The sequence below is a fragment of the Pristis pectinata genome, chromosome 6 (genome assembly GCF_009764475.1).
Source record: "Pristis pectinata isolate sPriPec2 chromosome 6, sPriPec2.1.pri, whole genome shotgun sequence".
Lineage (NCBI taxonomy): Eukaryota > Metazoa > Chordata > Chondrichthyes > Rhinopristiformes > Pristidae > Pristis > Pristis pectinata.
The window spans coordinates 8,905,989-8,930,130 of NC_067410.1; the positions used below are offsets into that span (position 1 = coordinate 8,905,989).

Consider the following 24,142-nt stretch of genomic DNA (forward strand, 5'->3'; position numbering starts at 1 on the left):
TCCTGTATACCTGTATAATGCACAGTGGAGCCTGGGTATGTGTAACACACATCTGAGTGCCACTTCCTGGACAAGAACAAAACATGCTAAAAATGCTCTGTGGGTCAGGCAGCATCTGTGGGGAGAGAAATCGACCTAATGTTTCAGGTTATTGAAAAGTTAGAAGTCGAACATTTTCACAAAAGGATGGATATAATTGGACAGTTCTGATGATCTTCAGCTTATATTATGATATTATATTATTATTATACTAATGTAAGATAATTACTATAATATTATATTGTGGCGACTCACCGTCTAGTCGGGCGAACCGGTTCGGTAGTCGGGTCGCGCGGCGTCGGAGCAACGAGGCCCAAGATGGCGGCGGGCCTCGTCTTTCCGAGCGACAGGGAGAACCCGTGCGCGGGAAAGTCCTGATGACGTAGGACTTACGTCATTACCAGTTGTTCTTGGGCGGGAACATTCTCCCTTAAAGGGCCCGCGCAAGGCGGGAAAATAAACCAGTTCTGTTTGGCAATCCTCTGAGTAGAGTCTTGTTTTATTCCACGGTAGCAACCGCTACATTGGTGACCCCAACGGTCCGAACGGCTTTTGGACCCGCGAAATGAATGACAGTGCAGCAGCCAACGCAGTGGCCCTCAAGCTGCCCACCTTTTGGACACTTCGGCCCAGCGTCTGGTTTGACCAGGCCGAGGCGCAATTCCACCTTCAGCAGATCACCTCCGACTCCACGAAGTACTACCATGTGGTTAGCTCTCTGGACCAGGAGACAGCCGCCCAGGTTGGAGACTTCATCCAGTCACCTTCGGAGGAAGATAAGTACCCGGCTTTCAAAGACCTTTTGATTCGGACCTTCGGCCTCTCCCATCGTGAGCGCGCTGCACGCCTGCTTCATCTGGATGGCCTGGGGGACAGATCCCCATCCGCCCTAATGAATGAGATGCTGGCATTGGCCGAGGGACACAAGCCATGCCTGATGTTCGAACAGGCCTTCCTCGAACAGCTCCCCGATGACATCCACTTGTTGTTAGCTGACGCCGACTTTAGCAACCCCCATGAGGTGCAGATGTCCTGTGGAGGGCCAAGCGCGAGAGCGGCTCGTCCGTCAGTCAAATCACCAGGCCGCGAGCCCACCGCCCGCCTCGCCCGGCCCCAGCAACCGAGCAACCACGCCCCAGGAACGCAGACGACGACATGGGTGACCAGCTGTGCTTCTACCATCAGAGATGGGGTGCGGAGGCCCGTCGATGCCGCCCACCCTGCAAGTTTCAGGGAAATGCCAGGGCCAGCCGCCGCTGATGGCTACGGTGGCTGGCCGCCGACAGAGCCTCCTATTCGTTCAGGACAAGAAATCTGGACGGCGTTTCCTTGTTGATACTGGAGCGGAGGTCAGTATTTTGCCCCCGACAGGCCGCAACACTCGTGACAGGCCACCAGGTCCTCTACTCAATGCCGCCAACGGTACAACGATATGGTCTTTCGGCACCCGTACACTTCAATTACACTTTGGCGGCAGCCGTTTTACCTGGACCTTTACTCTTGCCACCGTCGCCCGACCACTTCTAGGAGCCGATTTCCTTCGGGCCCACAACCTGTTAGTCGACCTGCGAAGGAAGCGGTTAGTCCACTCTCGCACTCTCCGGACCTATCCCCTGGGAGAAATCAGCCCACCAGCCCCGCGCCTGGACTCCATTTCCCTTTCTGGCGACGATTTCGCCAAGCTTCTAGCCGAATTCCCATCAATTTTGGCACCTTCGTTTACAAATTCTAGGCCCACACACGGGGTACGACACCACATCATTACCACAGGGCCACCCCTTCATGCCCAAGCACGACGATTACCTCCAGACAAGCTCCGCCTGGCAAAGGAAGAGTTCCGTCACATGGAGGAGCTGGGGATTGTTCGCAGGTCAGACAGCCCCTGGGCCTCCCCCCTGCACATGGTCCCCAAAGCCACTGGAGGGTGGAGGCCCTGCGACGACTACCGCAGGCTGAATGACGCCACCACCCTGGACCGTTATCCCATCCCTCACATCCAGGACTTCGCAGCGAACTTACACGGGGCCCGCATCTTTTCCAAAGTGGACTTCGTTAGGGGATACCACCAAATCCCGGTCCATCCGGATGACGTCCCCAAAACTGCGATTATCACCCCATTCGGCCTGTTCGAATTCCTTCGGATGCCGTTCGGCCTTAAGAACGCCGCGCAGACCTTCCAGCGGCTGATGGACGCGGCAGGCCGAGACCTGGACTTCGTGTTCATTTACTTGGACGACATACTGATCGCCAGCCGTAACCGCCAGGAACACCTTTCCCACCTCCACCAGCTGTATTCCCGCCTCCGCGGTTTCGGCCTCACGATCAACCCATCCAAGTGCCAATTCGGACTTGACTCTATCGATTTCCTCAGCCACAAAATCACCAGCGACGGGGCAACACCCCTACCCGCCAAGGTGGACGCTATCCGCCATTTTGCCCGCCCTGACACAGTCAAAGGCCTACAGGAATTCCTTGGGATGGTCAACTTTTACCATCGTTTCATCCCTGCAGCAGCCCGTATCATGCGCCCTCTGTTCTCGCTGCTGGCTGGTAAGGGCAAGGACATCACCTGGACTGACGAGGCTGCGGCTGCTTTCGTTAAGGCCAAAGACGCCCTGGCAGACGCCACGATGCTAGTACACCCCAGAACTGACATCCCGACTGCCCTCACGGTAGACGCGTCCAACACCGCGGTGGGTGGGTTACTGGAACAGCTACTCGAAGGCCGCTGGCAACCCTTGGCATTTTTCAGCAAGCACCTTAGACCGCCCGAACTGAAGTACAGCGCTTTTGATCGGGAACTTCTAGCACTGTATCTGGCGGTCCAGCATTTCCGATACTTTCTAGAAGGCAGGCCTTTCACCGCTTTCACCGATCATAAGCCTCTGTCCTTTGCCTTCTCCAAAGTCTCCGATCCCTGGTCAGCTCGTCAGCAGAGACATTTATCCTACATTTCCGAGTTCACAACTGACATCCAACATGTCTCCGGAAAGGATAATGTCGTTGCTGATGCACTTTCCAGACCAACCATCCACAACCTATCCTTGGGTGTCGACTACACGGCCCTAGCTGACGCACAGCAAGCCGACGATGAGCTGCCCAGCTACAGAACCGCAGTCTCGGGTCTGCAGCTCCGAGATTTTTTGGTTGGTCCAGGTCAGCGGACCCTACTTTGCGACGTTGCGACTGGTCAGCCCCGCCCTATAGTCCCTGCAGCCTGGCGGAGACGCGTTTTTGACTCGGTACATGGGTTGGCGCACCCGTCCGTCAGATCTACTGTCCGACTGGTCGCCAGCAAGTTTGTCTGGCATGGCCTGCACAAGCAGGTCAGTGAGTGGGCCAGGACTTGTCCGCACTGCCAGACGTCAAAAATCCAGCGACACACCAAGGTCCCACCACAGCAGTTCGAGCCTACCCGTAGGAGGTTTGACCACATACACGTCGACTTCGTGGGCCCTCTGCCAGTTTCAAGAGGAGCCCGGTACCTCCTTACCATCATGGACCGGTTCACGAGGTGGCCTGAGGCAACCCCCCTGACTGACATCACCACTGATTCCTGCGCCCGGGCGCTGCTCACAACTTGGGTCTCACGTTTTGGCGTTCCGGCCCACATCACTTCAGACAGAGGCACCCAATTCACTTCCAGTCTCTGGGCTGCATTAGCGAACCTTCTAGGGACGCAGCTGCACACCACCACGGCCTACCATCCTCAATCAAACGGGTTGGTGGAACGTTTTCACCGCCATCTGAAATCGGCCTTGATGGCCCGCCTGAAGGGTCCTAACTGGGTTGACGAGCTGCCTTGGGTCCTGCTCGGCATACGCACTGCCCCCAAAGAAGACCTCCGCACTTCGTCAGCTAAGCTTGTATACGGGGCGCCACTAGTTGTCCCCGGGGATTTCATACCTGCCCTTCGGGACCAAGGGGAACAACCCCCAGCAGTCCTACAAAGACTGCGCGAGAAGCTTGGCGACTTGGCCCCGATTCCCACCTCACGGCACGGTCAAGCCCCATCCTGCCAGCCCAAGGAACTACGGGACTGTAAGTTTGTTTTCGTTCGCAGGGGCACACCTCGGGCGCCATTGCAACGACCATATGAGGGACTGTTCCGAGTCATACGCAATAATGGATCCACCTTTATTTTGGACATTGGAGGCAGGGAACAGGTTTACACGGCGGACCGCCTCAAACCGGCCCATTTGGATCTGCAACAGCCTGTCAAGGTTGCCACGCCGCGACGCAGAGGCCGCCCCCCTAAGCGGCAGCTGGCACAGCCCACGGACCTTGGGGACTGTATCGCCGGTTCTGGGGGGGGGGTTGTGTGGCGACTCACCGTCTAGTCGGGCGAACCGGCTCGGCAGTCGGGTCGCGCGGCGTCGGAGCAACGAGGCCCAAGATGGCGGCGGGCCTCATCTTTCCGAGCAACGGGGAGAACCCGCGCGCGGGAAAGTCCTGATGACGTAGGACTTACGTCATTGCCGGTTGTTTTTGGGCGGGAACAGTCTCCCTTAAAGGGCCCGCGCAAGGCGGGAAAATAAACCAGTTCTGTTTGGCAATCCTCCGAGTAGAGTCTTGTTTTATTCCGCGGTAGCAACCGCTACAATACCATATTACATTATGTTAACTCATTAACAGATGTGCCTGTCCTGCTGAGTATTTCCAGCATCCTCTTTTATTGTGTCTTGTCTCCACACTTCTAGCATTGCTTATGCTTTCCTTCCTCCGTCCTCCTTCACCTCCTTCTCCTTACATCTCCTCCAGACAGACCATCAGCAATTAACAAACCTTATCCGCCCTCTCTTAGTTGGTGATTAGTATCAGGCAAGCTTAAGCTGAGACTGATTAGTAGACAAACAGCCGGAGCTAAAGGCTGATGAGTCCCCAGGACCTGATGGTTTGCATTCTAGGATCTTAAATCAAGTTGCTACAAGGATGAAAAACACGATGGTGCTGGAGGAACTCGGCAGGCCAGGCAGCGTCCGTGGAGAAAAGCAGGCGGTCGACGTCTCGGGTCAGGACCCTCCTTCAGGTCTCAAGGATAATGGATGCCGTGGTTGTATTCTTCCTTAGATTCTGGAGAAGCACTCGATGATTAGAAGCTGCCAATGTGATAGAGTCACAGTCATAGAGCTGTACAGCACAGGTGGGCCCTTTTGCCCAGCACTTTCATGCTGACCCTTTTGCCCATCTATGTTAATCTCACTTGTCCACATTAGGTCAGCATTCTTTTATGCCTTGCCTATTTAAATGTTTCTCTAAATGCCTCTTAAACATAGTGATTGCATTTGAGTCCACCACCTCTTTTGGCAGCAGGTTCTAGATATCAACTACTCTTGTGTAAAAAAACTTCTGACCCATGACTCTCCCCTCAAACCCCAGTCCTGGCCTCAGATTTACCTGATCTCCTCTGCAGTGTTGTAACACATGAGGGAAAGCCCTGTGTGAGACAACCTGAGCCACAGCCACTATTGAACTTCTGAGCGTTGGGCTCAGAACTGAACTCCAGGCCGAGGAAATCCCAGTCCAGAATTGGGAATGGTGATCATGAAGCTACAGGAAGGAAATCTGCTCCCCTTAAATGATCTGGTCTACATCTGACTCCAACCTCTGAAACACCAGAATGGGAATGATTTCGCCACATGTACTGAGGCAGCTCAACACCACCTTCCAAAGGGCATTGGCAGTTGGAGGGTAAATGGACGCCCTGCCAACAATGCCCACATCCTATGATAGAATATTTTTGAAAAAAAAACTAGCTTCAGTGTCTTTCCGTTTCTCTCAGTTGGTGAGGAGTTGGGTGCATTGTGTTTTTAAACCACAAAACACCAATAGAACCTAATAAAGATGAAGTAATGACATGAAGATCTTGAAGGGTTTTTTTTACTGTGGAGAGTTGACGCTACCTTTTGTTTCCCTGAGAGCTCTCCAGTGGCCTTGCCTTCTCCAGTAGTGCTTTCGCCACAGTGTTGGGTCTGTTATTCTCTTGATAAATTTTACCTAACACTGTTGACAAGAGTGTTTGAAAGGACTAGGATGTAACACAGCATCTTTAGCAAGATGCAATGACATATATGCAGGACAAAGACCTAACTAACAATGATAAGCAAATAAACACCATTGTTTCCTTTGTTTCAGACCTCCTGACTGCCAATAGATCTGTTATCTTCTTTGGTCACCGTGGTTTCCTGGATTTCCGTTCAATGTTCCTTGATGAGTACCGTGACCAACTGTTCATTGGAGCTAAGGATGCTTTGTACTCCCTTCAACTTGACCAGCCAGCTATCGATGCCAAAGAGGTAACTTATGCTTTCAGTCCTTTTCTGATGTTGTTTAGGTGCTCTGGGGAATACTTCTCTGATGGAAGGAATATGATTGTGAGCACATAGTCTTGACATTGTTGGTGATTATTGCCCCTGAGTTCCAGAGTCCTTTTGGAGAGAGAATTACCAATTTCCACTACCCTTTTAGTCTTGACGTGGACTGCAACATCGAGACTAAAAATCAGGACGTTCTTTACACAAGATGGTGGAAAGTAGGAATTCTAATCTCTAAAGAGCTCTGGACCCAAGGGCAGTCATCTCCAACAAGGCCGAAATTTTTCATTGGGTAAAGTTACCAAAGAATATAGAGCAAAGGCAAGTTGAGATGGAGACCAGCCATGAATTAAACTGAGTGATTGACAGGCTTGAGGGGCCTTGCTTTTATCCTAAAACGTTTAACATGGCTCCTTCTAGAGAAAACAACCAAGGACTGAAGAAAAGATGGTTGAGTGATGTCAAGCATGGATTTTGTGAGCGTGTCGGTTGTGGAAGGAAAGGCAGATCATGCTAGGAAGAGCTCACAGTTCTGAGATTACTGGGAAAACATGATCCAGAATGGAAAGTGTTGGTTTGCATCTTGATCTGCACAATGGAGACTTAAACAACCTGAAGGACATATACTTATACGGTATAACAACCTTAACGTTGCAAAATGTCACAAGCTACTTTGCTGAAGTGATCTAAAAAATATTTAACGTGAATACATAGGTAGATACAAGGAAAGACGAGCAAAAGCTTAGCAGAGGATCCAGGCCAGTGGAGAGTATTCCATCACACTCCTGACTTGTCCCTTGTACATGGTTGAAAACCTTTGATGGGAGTGTGGTTGCTGTGTGTGGTTTTGTATCAATATCATTCCATTGCATGTTTGGATAAGTCAGGCTAATTTTTAACATTTGTTATTACAGTTACACTGAGGACTCCGTATATCCATACCACTACCTCCTCTAATCACAAGAATATTGCCCGTGTGACATATGAAGCCTCACAAATAAACTGTCTGGAGTTCCAATTCCTACATTCCTCACTGGATTGAGAATACAAGGATAGCTCACTACCTGATAAATGATGCTAGTTTCACCTCAAGCTCACTTTATGCTTCAATCTTGCCTTTATTTTGACATGTTTATTACATTGATCTCTTACGGGTCAATTTGATTCAGCTCACCAGCTTCCAATAGAATCAGAGAACAGAGGCAGAAACAATATAGCACAGAAGGAGGCCATTCAGCCATCAAGACAATGTCAGGTCTTTGTATAGTAATCCCCAAATTACAATTCCCCTGCTCTTTTCCTGAGGCCCTGCAAATTATTTTTTTCCTCAGGTGCCTAGCCAATGGCCATTTGAAAACCTTAGTTCATCTGCTTCCACCATCTCTACAGATATGAAGTTCCAGATCTTAACTATTCCCTGCATTAAAAAGTCTGCCCTGTATGCTTTATTCATCATTCTGAATGTGTTCCCTGGTCCTTGAACCGTCTGCTAGTGTGAACAGCTTCCCTCCCTCCGCCTTACCTAAACCCACCGTCACCTTGCCCACACCTAGCAAATCTTCTTTGCTTCATCGGTACTATCTACAAGAGACGCTGCCTCAAGAAGGTAATATCAGTCATCAAAGATCCCCACCATCTGGGCCATGCCATCTTCTCGCAACTACCATTGTGGGTGGCTCTGTCACTGCTTCTACTCTTACCAAGAGCTAGACCTATAGAGCTTTTAACCCAACACAAGGAAATTCAGTCAAGTGAAAGCAGAGAATAATGAGTGATTAGATCAAGATGATTTCCTTGCTACCGTGGTTGCTTTAGTAACGCCTTACTCTCCCATTTCATTAAATGTTATTCCTCTGAGCCCTGCAAACAGTACAGGCCAGTGCTGAAACTAATTGGAAATTGCCCAGCCTGCCAGAGTAAATAGGCAGGAAGCCAGTCCTCAATTGTGCTCCGTCATGATTGGAGATGAAGGCCCCACATCTCTCTCATTGGTTCCTGAGGCAGGGGCACCGTGAAGTGAGCTGCCTCGACCACAGTGAGTTTTCCTTGTCCTGACTCCACAAGGCAAACATATAATGCCCTGCAGCCCAAATGGTATTGTTTATGTTTTTTTAATCTCTGTTTGTTGGGACCTCTTCCCAGAAGTGTTGGCTTCCTTGTTTACTTAGTTTTGTCAACTCGTACAGCTTGGCTCAATTATAAAAAAGCCTTCCCTGTCAGAAATCAGAGCCATAATCCCCAACCATCAAGTGATAAAACGAGCAAATTTCATGGGCAACACAAGAGCCACTAACACTTGTAAGAAAATCTCCAAGGAAAGACTTCTCTGAAGCACCCTTTCACCATATCCCAAAGTGTTTTACATGCAATGCAGTCCTCTGGAAATATAAATTCAAGAACAACAGTAAAGCAAGAGAATAATAGCATTTATAATAATAGTCATTGAGTAATACAGCACAGAAACAGGTCCTTCAGTCCACCACACACTGCTAACAATCGAGCACCCATTTACACTAATCCTAACCCATTTTATTCTCCCCACATTCCCATCAACTCTCCCCAGATGCTACCACTCACCAGGGACAACTCACAGTCACCAAATAACCTACCAACCTGCACATTTTTTTGAGATGTGGGTGGAAACTGGAGTGCTCAGAGGAAACCCACATGGCCACAGCGAGAACGTGCAAACTCTTCATAGACAGAGGTCAGGATTGAACCCGGATCTCCGGAGCTGGGAGGCAGCAGCTCTGCTAACTGCAGCACTGTTCGGCCCTGTATCGTCCTGAATAAAGGACAAATATTGGCTAGAACTTGCTCTTCAGTCATGCCTTTGCTATTGGAAGGACACTTGGCAACAGACCTAAGATGAATTTTGAATCTCTAATGACTCCGTCTGCACTTCTCGCTGCCTTGGTGAAGCAGCCAGCATAATCAAAGACCCCACCCGCCCGGGTCATTCTCTCTTCTCTCCTCTCCCATCAGGCAGAAGATACAGGAGCATGAGGGCACGTACCACCAGGCTCAAGGACAGATTCTACCCCAGTGTAATAAGACTATTGAACGGTTCCCTTATATGATGAGATGGACTCTTGACCTCACAATCTACCTTGTTGTGACCTTGCACCTTATTGTCTACCTGCAATGCTCTTCCCTGTAGATGTGACTATTCTGTTATTGTTTTCATCTGTACTACCTCAATGCATTCTGTACTAACTCAATGTATCTGCACTGTGTAATGAATTGATCGGTATGCAAGACAAGTTTTTCACTGTACCTCAGTACAAGTGGCAATAATAAACCAATACCAATATCAATACCCATCACTAAGTCTTTGTGAAAGGCTTCTCTGCAACATCCATCTTCAATTTTAGAGATGATGTTAAACTAATGGAATAATCACTGTGGGTTGGAGAGAAGTCCATAGCAATTGGCCCAATTGTGTTAGGGGTGATGAGTGATTGGGGTTCTCCTGGGGTCAGTCCTCAGCAGGACTGTGGGAGGGGAGTTGGCGGGAAGGATTGGGGGTGGTACCCAAGCTTCATTAAATCATAGCTTTGTTACAGCACAGAGGGCCCATTGAGTCATTGCCGGCTCTTAGCAGGTCAATGCCCCAATCCAATTCTCCACCCCCCTCAATCTCCCCATCCCATTCTCCACCCACCCCCCTTTTTCCCATAGCCCTGCCATTTTCTCTCAGGTGCCCATCCAAATCCCTTTTGAAGGCACTAATTGATTCTGCTTCCACTGCCCCTCCAGGCAATTCAGGTTATAATTACCCCCTAAGTCAAAGAGTTTCTCCTCATACCCCTTTGCCTAAGTGTTTAAAACTATGCCCACTAGTCCTTGAACCTTTCATTGACGGGGACAGCTTCTCTCTATTTACCCTGTCTAACCAAGTCGTTACTCAAGGAGAACAGATTCCTAGCACGTTCATGCATCTAAGATCCCTACTACCTGGAGTCCTCTAATCAACCCTCTCTAAGACATTCATCCTTCCCTTTCATAGTCACAAAGTGATAGAGTCACACAGCAGGGAAACAGGCCCTTCGGCCCAACTCGTCCATGTTAACCAAGATACCCATCTAAGTTAGTCCCATTTGCCCATGTTGACCCATATCCCTCTAAACCTTTCCTTTCCATGTACCTGCCCAAGTGTCCTTCAACTGTTATTGTACCTGCCTCAACCACTTCCTCTGGCAGCTCATTCCATATATGGACCACCCTCTGTGTGGAAAAAGTTGCCCCTCAGGTTTCTACTAAAGCTTCGGTTAAATTTAAAGTGCAATGACCAGAATTACAGCACAGAGGGAAGCCAATCATCCCATCATGCCCATGGCAACACTGAAAGAGTTTTTGGGCAACAATGATGTGATGTGCATAACTTAGAAACACGGGCATTTCCACCTGCAATGACCCAAGTTCACGCCATGTCCCCACAACCTTGATAATTTTATAAATGGCTGCAAATATTGAATCAAATCCAAAGGATTCCCATGGTTAAGCCACTGAAGAAGTATCCAAAGGCTGGGACCCTGGAGCTTACGTCCCATCGTGGTAACAGGGATTTCAAATTCAAGTAATTAAATAACCCTTGAACAATAAAAAATAAGGACTGAACCAATAATGGAAGCTCCACAGCTACTGATTGCCCTAAACACCCATCTAATTCACTATTGTCCTTCAGGAAAGGAAATCAACCATACTCACCTGGTGTAGGTTATATGTAAATCCAGGTCCACCAATGTAGCTGCTTCCAATCTGTCTCGTCAACCAAGAGGCAATTAATAATAGGCAATACAGTTTCAGTATTGTCAGTGACATCCATATTTCTTTGAATGAATAAATAACAAAGAAAATTATCTTCATGGCCTTCATTAGTCGGGGGATTGAGTTCAAGAGCTGTGAGGTGATGTTGCAGCTCTATAACACCCTGGTTAGACAATACTTGGAGTATTGTGTTCAGTTCCAGTCGCCTCATTATAGGAAGGATGAGGAAGCTTTAGAAAGAATGCTGAGGAAATTTACCAGGATGCTGCCTGGATTAGAGAACATGTCTTATGAGGAAAGGTTGAGTGAGCTAGGGCTTTTCTCTTTAGAGTGATGGAGGATGAGAGGCGACTTGATAGAGGTGCATAAGATTATGAGGGACATAGATAGAGTGGAAAGCCAGCACCTTTTCCCCAGGGTGGCCAAAGCCAATACCAGAGGGCATCTGTTTAAGGTCAGAGGAGGAATGTTCAAGGGAGATGTCAGAGGTAGGTTCTTTACACAGAGGGAAGGGTGGGTGCCTGGAACACACTGCCGGGGGTGGCTGTAGAGGCTGATACAACAGGTACATTTAAAAGGCTCTTATAGAGGCACATGGAAGTAAGAAAAATGGAGGGTTATGGGCTGTGCAGGAGGGAAGGGTTGGATAGATCATGGAGGAGGTGTTCATATAGTTCGGCACAACATCGTAGGCTGAAGGGCCTGTACTGTGCTATACTGTTCTATGTTCTATGAAATACCTCTCAGCTCTGTAAGACATATGGTTTAGAACCCCTTGGAAACCATCTAGCAACAGCTGGTGCAGGATTCAAACTGGTCAGGAGATTTTAATGCTAAGTATTTTTTTATTTAAAGGGTTTGTTACTGTTTCAGTAGAGCCAGGGGTGGGTATAAAGAAGCCCCCCCTGCAAACCTCCCCCCAGTTCAATCACTGCCAACAACGCCTGTTAATAAGCCCTGCTCCCCAGCCCTTTCAGTCACTGAGGGGCATTCATCACTTAATAATGATAGGTAAGGTCCAGGCATTGGACCTCCCAGTTAAGACCTGAGTTACCTGCTTGTTATCTCTTTCCAATAGGAAAAAGAACTTGGAGAACACATCACCCTTGGGTATCCTACAGGGTCCTAGCACCTGTGATTCAAACAGCCTCTACAAAGCATATTATGACACAGAAAAGAGACTGGTAATAGTTTTGGAGCCAATTATTATATAATGCATAGAGCCAAGGCATAGAAGGAAGGTCTGCATTTATAATGTTTGGGCAAGTTCTTTGGAATTGCTTTCCAAGAAATCCAACTGCCTGCCTTTCTCAATTCGTAAAGGTCATTTACTTTTCCAAGTATACCCTATTCCCTTTTGAGAGTTACTGTTGAATTGCTTCCAACAACTTTAACCATTATAAAGAGCCTTTAAAATAGAACTTAGAAAACTGCAGCACAGCACAGGCCCTTCGGCCCACAATGTTGTGCCGACATCTTATCCTGCTCTAAGATCTGTCTAACCCTTCCCTCCCACATAGCCCTCCATCTCTCTATCATTCATGTGTCTATCTAAGAGTCTCTTAAACGTCCCTAATGTATCTGCCATGTCCCTAATGTATCTGCCATAGTGAATAACAAATAGTGAAACATCCCCTGGCCAATTATCAAAGAAGAACTGACACTGCACAACATAAGGAAATATTGGGATATAGACCAGAAGCTTGGTGTGGAGGTTGGCTTATAGGGGTGCCCTAAAAGAGGAAAGTGAGGGAGTCTATAGGGAATTCCAGAGTTTCGGATCTTGGTTGCGGAAGACCTCTGGAGGAATAATTAAAATTGAAGTCAAAGTCAAGGTTGACTTTATTGTCATGTGCACAAGTACGTGTATGCACAGGTGCAATGAAAAACCTGCAGCAGTATCACAGGTACATGGCATCAGATAAGCAGCATTCACAAGAAAAACAGACATAAATCATACACAATTTTTATAAGATAATACACAATTAGAACAAACTAAGTCCATTTAGTGCAAAGTGATCATAGTGTCACCATAGGAGCCACAAGAGACTGCAGTTGTTGAAAATCTGGAGCAACGCACAAAGCAGCTGGAGGAACTCAGCGGGTCAGGAAAAGGTACGCTGGCTATCTCCCCTCTTTCTTTCCAGTCCTGATGAAGGGTCTTGACCCGAAACATTGACCGTCCATTTCCCTCCATAGATGTTGCCTGGCCCACTGAGTACCTCCAGCTCCTTTGTGTGTTGCTCCTTAGTGTTGCTCTACTGAGGCAGTGATTAGGCTTGTACAGGTTGGTTCAATAACTGAATAGTTGAAGGGAAGTAGCTGTCCTTGAACCTTGTGGTATGGGATTCAGGCTTCTGTACCTCCTGCCCGATGGTAGCTGCGAGAAGATGGCATGGCCCGGATGGTGGAGATCTTTGATGATGGATGTTGCCTTCTTGAAACAAGAGGGGAAACAACCATAGACAGATTATGCAGATTTAAAAACAATCATCTCAAAATAAAATCCAAATAAAATTCTACACTCCTCTAATTTTACCCTTTTATTTATCACACAACAAATGGCTTTTTTATGGCAATGATCTTAAATGCCATTATCTACTTTCCAACTCGTGGAATTAGTTTCCACCTTTCAGCTCCTGCACAAACCCTTGCTGACTTTAACCCAACTGGGAGAGGCTTCAGCGGACTGTGTGATTGAGGTAGTTTCTGAATCAGGCTATTCAGCAGTGAAATTTGTAATGCTTGGCAGAGCAGTCATCGGAATGTTTTGATCTTGGTCACAGGTGCAGTGGTAACTTGGCCAAGTTCCTTCCCAGCTGAGGAATGTTATCACATCCATTGTGCATAGCCACGGATTATTTCCTTTAGGATGTGAGCGTGCGTAACTCAGAGAGGTGGAGCTGCTCGTGCATGGGAATCACTTCAATATGGGTGACACACAAGGCAGAGGGTGGGTGGTGGGGAGTGGGTGCTTACTGTCTGGAAACTGGCTCACACAGCACAGAGGCAGGCTCACTGACATAACTGATGCACATGGGTGTATAGTTCAAACAAGCCTCTCCTACTAACTCACCAAGCAAGGATGTGAGAGAGAGAGAGAGGGGGGGGGGTGGAATCTGGAGCAACACACAAAATGCTGGGGGAACTCAGCGGGTCAGGCAGCATCTATGGAGGGAAATGGGCAGTCGACGTTTCAGGTCGAGACACTTCATCAGGATGTGAGAGGGAGCTCGTGTGAGGAGAAGTTGATTAGGAGGGTCTGTGGTTCCATTGAGATGTGTAAAATTCTAATGGGGTGATAGAACATAGAACATAGAACACTACAGCACAGTACAGGCCCTTTGGCCCACAACACTGTGCCAACATTTTATCCTGCTCTAAGATCTATCTAACCCTTCCCTCCCACATAGCCCCTATTTTTCTATCATTCATGTATCTACCTAAGAGTCTCTTAAATGTCCTTAATGTATCTGCCCCCACATGGGCAGATGCGGGAGTCCTTGGCTGGATTGTCCAAAGTACAGGTAATCATGGCTGAATTTTCCTTCCATCCTCGTCCCTGGCCCAGAATACTGAGGCCAGTTTTGGGACTTTCACCTGCTGCTCAGCTTAACTTGTATGGACTGGACATAAAAGCTTAAACACTTCAGTATGTTTACATGGCCCCATGTGTGTTTGTCTGGTCCATCCAGGGAGGAAGCTCCCATACTGATCACAGAACTGTCTTGCTTACTCACCTTACAGGCAGTGTTGCCATTTTAACCCCACATGGGTAGTGACCGGAGAGACAGAGAATTAGAACCTCTTCCTCTGCTGTACAAACCAAGCTATGAAAACACTGCATGGCTTGTAAAAACACTCAGGGATGGGCTGAGGTCACAGCATCTTTCCTCCTGCTAATGAACTGACCAGATCCACAAAATCAAAAGATACAGTACATCACAGAAACAAGCCTTCAACCCATCGAGATCATGCCAGCTCAGGCAAAGACCAATGCAGCTAGTCGCATTTGCTTTTCTTCTCCACACAGCCTTGAAGATTATTCTCTTTGAAGTACTTACCCGGTTCTCTTTGGAATGCAACAATCAAATCACCCCCTTTTTTTTGTTAATAAACATTTATTAGCTAAATGCACTACAAAAGGACAACCAGTGTCAAAATACTACAACTAATACAGAAAGAGAAGAATACAAACTAAGCAGCTACAGAACTACAGCAAAATAACGCTAACTAAACACCCACTAAACGCACACACACTTCAGAGAAGAATCACATTCTCACCGTCCACGACACACACGATCCCCTGAGGGGCCCACTCAGCGCGGATCAAATCGCCCTCACTACCACCTGCTAGTACATTCCCTTCCAAATAGAATCAGACACCCACTGAGAAATACAGCACAGAAGCAGGCCCTTCGGCCCACCAAGACCATTCTGATCATCAACCAGTCGTTCAGATTAATTGTCATATTACAACAGCATTCAATGAAGTTCCTTGCTTGCATGAAGCTCACAGAGTAAACAATATCCTACATTAATCCTACATTCTCATCAACTCTCCCTTGATCCTTCACTTACTTACACCAGAGGCATCTTATAGCAGCCAATTAACCGACTAAACCACATGTCTTTGGGATGCAGGAGGAAACCGGAGCACCCGGAGGAAACCCACACTGTCACAGGGAGAACAAACCCCACAAACTGCTGTTACAAAACAACAAATTTCACGTCTTATATGTCAGTGATAATAAACCAGATTCTGATAGTATCCTAGATCAGGATTGAACCCAGGTCTCTGGAGCTGTGAGGCAGTGGCTCTACCAGCTATGCCACTGTACCTCTCGTAAGTGGGTTTCCCTCATGGTATGTTTGGTTCTTTTGCTGATCATCTTCTTTCTACATCCACTGGTTCTTGATCTGTCCACCGCTGGGAGCAGTTTCTCTCTCTCTATTTGATCTGGAGCCTTCACAACTTTAAATTATCAGATCCTATCGCAACCTCCTCTGTTCAAAGGAGGACAGCTTTCTCCATTCTAACCATGTAACCTAAAGCTTCTCATCTCAGGAACCTTTCTAGGAAATCCCTTCTACACCCTCTCCGAAACCCTCACTTCACTCTTAAAACGTAGCACCTGCTATTTTTAACTGAGGCCTTGAACAGAAAATACTGTGCCTGCATCTCCTTCTCCAATATGGGATAGACTTCCATTCGTGGACCAGGGGCAGCACCATCAATAACTTACACTCGCCGAGAATACGATTCTGTGATTCAGTTCCACTGTTAAAGTATCTGCCCGTGATCTCTCAGGAATTCCAATCAACAATGACGTACATATATCATAAAGGCACCCAGGGGACTCTGCTGTGTTGGCATGAACCATTGAATTTGTGCCAAGGGGACCCTCCCCCGAGGGAAGGTGGGTGGTGGGTGGGGGTGAGAAAACTTTAGGAAAGCATGTCATCCTTCACACTAATCAGCTCTGCGTACCAAACTGTAGTAAAGATCTTCTAATTTAAGATCCCTTCAATTGGAAGCACTTAGCTCGGAGCTGTTGAAAGGAATGTGGCTGTAGCTGTATAAACCCAAAACAGATTATCATCTTGCAGATAACGGAAACCTCCACATGGATGTGTGATGTGGGGAGCTGCAGGAGCAAATACATGGAAACAATCTCCCGAGGGCCTATTTCTTGTCTTTTTCTATTCCTGTTTCCTCTTGTTAACTCGAACAGTTGCATGTAACACAACTCCTGTACATTTGCTCCTCCACATTCAACCGCCTATCCCACCCCACCCACACTCACTCCTTCAAAACTGGAATTGGAACTGGATTATTATTGTCACATGTACCGAGGTACAGTGAAAAACTTGTCTTGTATACCGTTCAAACAGATCAATTCATTACACAGTGCATTGAGGTAGTACAAGGTAAAACAATACAGAATGCAGAATAAAGTGTCACAGCTACAGAGGAAGTGCAGTGCGGGTAGACGATAAGGTGCAAGGCCATAACGAGGTAGATTGTGAGGTCAAGAGTCCACCTTATCGTATAAAGGAACTGTTCAATAGTCTTATCACCGTGGGATAGAAGCTGTCCTTGAGCCTGGTGGTACGTGCTTTCAGGCTTTTGTATCTTCTTCCCATGGAAGAGGGGAGAAGAGAGAATGTCCCAGGTGGGCGGGGTCTTTGATTATGCTGGCTGCTTTACCGAGGCAGCGAGAAGTAGAGACAGAGTCCATGGAGGGGAGGCTGGTTTCTGTGATGTGCTGAGGTGTGTCCACAACTCTCTGCAGTAATAAACCAATTCCAATTCACGGTCACCAGCGTGGAGATACCGGGGATTGAACCCAGGGCCTCATACACGCAAAGCGTGCGGTCTCCCACTGAGCTACATCCCCGACATGTCACCACATGTGTCGACCAAGTGACACGATGTTTCCCTGGGATGTTGAGGAAACCAAACTCGAGTCTGAGAGACTTACAGGGGCTGTTATTAATCTGAAGTCATTGTAGCCTAAGGCAATCAGTGAAGTGAAATTTAATTAAGTATGTGGAAAAATGAGCCAAACCCAAACACAAATAACCTTAAAAATGAAGGGAAACTGATCTACCAGAAACACTGCCATTACCCCAACCTCTCTTCTTTTACTAATTAGTTGAGTCAATGTTTGCCTTGGCTTTGATTGCCCAGCTCTGGAAGACATGGATGTCACACAGACCTCCAGTGAAAGATGGGTCACTGCAGCTTTATAGGATTCACAAGAGTGCAAAGCCCAGGATATTCAAAACATCTCACAGTTTTCGATCTGCAGTTTCACAAAAAACGTCAGTGGAACTCTCTAGCTGACTGCATTCCATTCTTCCTGCTCAGAGACTGGCAGATGGAGTGAGCTAGTGGCTTTGCGAGGATTTCAAGGTACGCTGTGCTATAGGGTGCCATTGATTATGCACATCACTTTGCAGGCTGCCTTGTCAAGTTCTACTGCCCTGGAACTGGAGGAGATTTCCATCCCTGTATCGAGGTTGACAGGAAATAGGGTCATAGGGTAATACATCACGGAAATAGGCCCTTCGGCCCAACTCGTCCATGCTGACCAAGATGCCCAACTAAGCTAGTCCCACTTGCCCGTGTTTGACCCATATGCCTCTGAACCTTTCCTATCCATGTACCTGTCCAATGTCTTTTAAATGTTGTTATTGTACCTGCCTCAACAACTGCCTCTGGCAGCTCGTTCCATATACACACCACCCTCTGTGTGAAGAAGTTGCCCCTCACGTTCCTATTATATCTCTCCCCTCTCACCTTAAACCTATGCCCTCTAATTCTTGATTTTCCCAACTCTGGGAAAAATACTGTGTGTGTTCATCTTATCCATGTCCTTGTACTCTGCCTTGTGAAGAGCCAATGACTAGGTTGGAACAGAATACCCTTCCATGAAGGCAAGACACTTAACAGTGTTGAAGACCCTTAACAGTGTTGAAGAGCAGAGAGACCTTGGGGTGCAAGTCCATGACTCATTGAAGGCGGCTACCCAAGTAGATAGGGTGGTTAAGAAGGCTTACGGAATGCTTGCTTTCATTAATCGAGGTATTGAGTACAGGAGTCAAGAAGTTATGATGCATCTCTATAGAATTCTGGTTAGGCTGCATTTAGAGTATCGCGTACAGTTCTGGTCACCTCACTATAGGAAGGATGTCGAGGCTTTAGAGAGGGTGCAGAGGAGGTTTACTAGGATGCTGCCTGGATTAGAGGGCATGTGCTATCAGGAGAGGCTGGACAAACTTGGGCTCTTTTCTCTGGAGCGGCGGAGACTGAGGGGTGATCTGTTGGAGGTGTATAAAATTATGAGGGGCATAGATAGGGTGGACAAGCAATATCTTTTTCCCATCATTGAGAGATCCAGTACCAGAGGGCATGCATTTAAGGTGAGAGGGAGTAGGTTCAGAACAGACGTGAGGGGTACGTTTTTTACTGAGAGAGTGGTGGATGCCTGGAATGTGTTGCCTGATAGGGTGGTGGAGGCAAATTCATTGGGGGCATTTAAGAGGGGCTTGGATGGGCACATGAATGAGAGGAAAATAGAGGGATATGGGCGTTCTGTAGGGAGGAGGGATTAGCTATGTCAGCACAACATTGTGGGCCGAAGGGCCTGTTCTGTGCTGTACTGTTCTATGTCCTATGAGTTGCTATTGACGATTCTCTATTCTCAGCTGAAGGGATTGTCGGGTTCAGACATAGAGATGCTAGGAGGTCCTGAAACGATCAAGGACTCAATGGGAATGACGGTGAAACAATGGAACTAGTTTTGGATTGGAACAAATCACATGGGACACTATCTAGAGTCCTGGCAGCAGTCTGTGCCAGACTGTGCTCTTGAACCACCTCCAGAAACCAAAGGTTGATTACCAGGTGACCAGGGCTACCCGCGGACAACAGGCCCCTTGATGCCGTGGGTGCTCATCTTATGTGCACACGGATGGAGTCTGAAGAGGGCCATGCAGTCAGACAGGATGTAATGGAGCAAAGCACTGGCGTGCTGAAGCAACGCACCCAGACTGCCCAGACTGCACAGGAGAAGCCCGGCAACCTTCGGCAGAGTTGGTGGCAAAATTCGCGATAGTCTGCACAAGCTCGTAATCACTCCTGGCCACTGGCTGCCACTGAGCAGGAAGAGGAGGAGGGAGGATTGGCATTCCCCTACTCTCCAGGCTCCTGGGGAGTAAGGGTGTAAGAGGATCATCAGAATGTGATACCAGTAACCACAACCCCTGTTCCCCACTCACACCCATAGAAATGTACAGCACAGAATCAGGCCCTTTCGGTTCATCCATGCCAACCACGATGCCTATCTATGCTAATGCTATTTGCCGGCATTAGGCCCATATCCCTCTCTGACTTTCCTATCCAAGTACCTGTCCAAACGCCTTTTAAATATTGCAACTATATCTGCCTCCACCATCTCCTCTGGCAGCTAGTTCCAGATACCCACCACCCTCTGAGTGAAAAACCTACCCTTCAGATCTCCTTTAAATTATTTCCCCTCTCTCTTTAAATGCCCTCTAGTTCTAGACTTACCCCACCCTGGGAAAAAGATTCTATCTATCCTATGTGGCCCCTTATAATTTTATAAACGTCTATAAAGTTGTTCCTCAGCTTCCTATCTTCCAACCTGATCCAATCTCTCCCTATAACTACAGCCCTCCATTCCTGGCAACACCCTGGAGAATCAGAATCAAAATCAGGTTTATTATCACCGACGTATGTCGTGAAATTTGTTGTTTTGTGGCAAAAGACATAAAAATTGCTAAAGTTACAAAAAATAAATAAATAGTGCAAAAGAGGAATAATGAGGTAGTGTTCATGGGATCATGGACCTGTTCTGCACTCTCTCTATTGCTACCACATCCTGCCTGTAGTGTGACAACCAGAACTGTACACAGTACTGTAAGCAGTCTCATGTCTCTGGGCCAGTATCTGTTTGACTACAATGCAAGCATGAAACTTACCATTAAACAAATATTTCAAACTAAATTTATAAGTGAAATCATGCCAGATTGCATGATAACTCAGCTAATCACCCTTGTGCCTTGTCTTATTTCAAACTAAATTTATAAGTGAAATCATGCCAGATTACATGATAACTCAGCTAATCACCCTTGTGCCTTGTCTTATTTCAAACTAAATTTATAAGTGAAATCATGCCAGATTACATGATAACTCAGCTAATCACCCTTGTGCCTTGTCTTAGTGTCTGCCTTCTATGTGCCTTTACTTGCTCCTGTGCTTCTGTGCAGTGTTCCACCACTGGCTGGTGCAGTGCTGCTGGCTTGCAGTGGAGGAGGCTGCAGATGGCCTTGGAGAATGATCTCCCAGCAGATCAGGGTTCCAGAGGAGCACTGCACCATCCCAGCACAAGCAGCGGTTGTCAAGGCTGACCCTCAGGCAACAAGAAGGGTGTTGGTGGAGCTTCAAGGATGGGGAGATGAATGTGGTCGTTCTTCGGTAGGCTTCAGGGGGCAAAGGGAAAACCTCAGCAAACGTGTCTAAACTCAACCATTGTGTACAGTTTGGGTTGATAGGAAAGACGTCATTAAGCTGGAAAGAATGCAAAGAATGATGCCAGTGCTCAACAGTCTGAGTTATAACCTCCCCTCCTTGGACTCTGTCTTTACCTGTTGTCTTGGTGAAGCAGCCAGAATAATCAAAGACCCCCCCCCCCCCCCACCCGGGTCATTCTCTCTTCTCTCCTCTTCCATCGGGTAGAGGATACAGGAGCTTGAGGGCATGTACCACTAGACTTAAGGACAGCTTCTATCCCACTGTGACAAGACTATTGAACGGTTCCCTTATACGATGAGATGGACTCTTGACCTCACGATCTACCTTGTTGTGACCTTGCACCTTATTGCACTGCACTTTCTCTGTAGCTGTGACACTTTACTCTGTGCTGTTATTGTTTTTACCTGTACTACATCAATACACTCTGTACTAACCCAATGTAACCGCGCTGTGTAATGAATTGACCTGTACGATCAGTATGCAAGACAAGTTCTTCACTGTACATCAGTACAAGCGACAATAATAAACCAATACCAATACCATTACCAATATAAGGAGAGGTTAGGCAGGTTAGGACTTTATTCCTTGTAACATGGGAGACTGAGGGATGACTGTATCGATATGTATAAAATTGTAAGGGGCATAGATAGGGTGAATGCACACAGTCTTCTCCCCAGGGAAAGGGAATAAAAAACTAGAGGGCATAGGTTTAGGGTGAGAGGGGAAAGATTTAAAATGGACCTGAGTGGAAACTTCTTCATCCAGTGGGTGGCGGGGATACAGAAAGGGCTGCCAGAGAAAGTAGCTGAAGCAGGAACAATAGTGCCATTTAAAAGACATTTGGATAAGTATGCGGATAGGTAGGGGTTAGAACGCGGGCAAATGTGACCAACTTAGGTGAGTAAGGTGCATGGAGCAGTAGTGACCCTGATTGGTTGCCATGGTTTTACTTACAAAACTGACTACAAGTTATAGTTCATTGTCTGGAATGCTTTAGCATGCTCAAATATTGTAAGGATCTACAAAAATGCAAGTTATTAAATATTAATGAGAAATAAAAATACTTTGCATATATCACGTTACAGCAGCATTAAAAGGGAGGGTTAATTGGTGATTAACACACTTTAGGACAACATCTGGCAAGCTGGACTTCTGTACATGAATCACTTAATTGGATTTATTGTTATTTAATTCCACTTTAACGATTCTTTCCTTGTTCTCTTTCAGATTTACTGGCCTGCCCTACCCGGTCAAGAGGAGGAATGTGCCCTCAAGGGAAAAGATCCATTTGTAAGTGTAAGGGATTTATTGTCTACAAGAAAGTCTAAAAGGGAAAGTATATTCCAGCCATTTCAATAGATTTGTAACATTTTTTAGTGCAGTTGTCACGTACCATGGATTAGAATTCTTCCCATTCATGTAATCAGGATTGCTTCTGATTTTCTCTGGGAAATTCGAGCCACATACATCCTGGTCTTCATCTGTTATGACCATTCACTCTCTTTTACATACAATTAATGGCTTCCTCCAATCCCAAAAGATGCAGGGAGCTCAAGGCTAACGGAAAGCCTTTATTTTACACAAAGAGGGTCTTGGGGCTCGAGACTTCACTACCAAAAATGAACAAAAGAAATCATAATGAGCTTCACAGCCAGTATTTTTAATGCATAGCCATTGCTGTAATGTTACACTGCAGCCAAGTTAACGTATAGCCATACAAGTTCCCACAAACAGAAATGCGAAAATGATCAGATAAGGGCAAACACTGGCCAGGATGGCACAGTAGCACAGTTAGTAGAACTGCTGGCTCACAGCTCCAGTGACCCGGGTTTGATCATCCCCTCCAGTCCTGTCTGCATGGAGTTTGCACCTTCTCCCCGTGACCCTGTGTGGCTTTCCTCTGGGTGCTCATCCCAAAATGTGTGGGTTGGTAGGTGAATTGGCCACTGTGATTTGCCCCGAGTGTAGGATCGGATGGGGGGGGGGGGGGGGGCGGAGGTGTGGTGGTGAGTTGGTGGTAATGTGGGGAGAATAAATCGGGTTAGAGTTAGGATAAAATGGGCAGTTAATGGTTGGCATGGACTCAGTGGGCCGAAGGGCCTGTTTCCATGCTGTACCTCTCTATGACTCTGACATTTAGGAGAACTCCTCCCGCTTTTCTTCTGCATAGCCATCGTGGAGTTTTTATTTCACTTGAGAGGCCAAACAGGTCCCTGGTTTAGGGACCAATCTGACGGTGTAGCTCACCCTTGGTTCTGCAGTGAAGAATTAGGCTGGATCTTTGTGCTTAAGAGAGGACCTTGAGCCCACAAGCCCCGACAGAGTTGAGGATGCTGCCAACCAAGTTCGAAGTTGGCGCCAGGAAACAGAGAGCAGGCCAATGTGGTTTCTGCATAGTTTAGTGGGTGAAAGGTCCTGGGAAGAGTCTGAGTACGCAGGATTTGGACTATTGTACCAAAGGGTAAAACACCAGGATGCTTGGGTCGGACCTGCTGGATTCCACCCTGAAATGTTTCACCCAGACCCAACAACTGAAAGCAAAAAGCAAACTGCTGGAGGAACTCAACAGGTTAAGCAGCATCTGTGGAGGGGGATGGACAGTTGACGTTTTGGGTTGACACCCTTCAACTGCTGTCTGAGTTCCTCCAGCTGTTTGTTTCTCGCTCCAGGTTCCAGCATCTGCAGTCTCTTGTGTCTCCCAACAATTGTAACCTTGGTACCACAAAGTCAGGTTTCACTGATGGTCTGAGAGGTTGATTCCATTTGGAAAGGTAATCCCAGCCCTTTTCAGCCATCTCCCAGCCATGCTGCCGTTACATTCTGATAGCGGGAGATGAACAGGAATTGAAACTGAAATTGCTGGAAATACTCAGCAGGTCAGGCAGCACCTGTGGAGAGGGAAGCAGAGTTAATGATTCAGCTCGAGGACCTTTCTTCAGAATTGGTTGGTCCTGAT

General features: G+C 47.3%; 1 protein-coding gene across 1 annotated transcript in view; it reads left to right on the plus strand.

Moving 5' to 3' along the window:
- LOC127571406 (semaphorin-3G-like) overlaps positions 1 to 24,142 on the plus strand; it is a 176,299-nt gene that overhangs the window by 82,901 nt on the left and 69,256 nt on the right. The window contains 2 exon segments of the mRNA XM_052017733.1: positions 6,175 to 6,335; positions 22,414 to 22,476. Of these exon segments, the coding sequence (XP_051873693.1) occupies positions 6,175 to 6,335; positions 22,414 to 22,476 (224 nt within the window).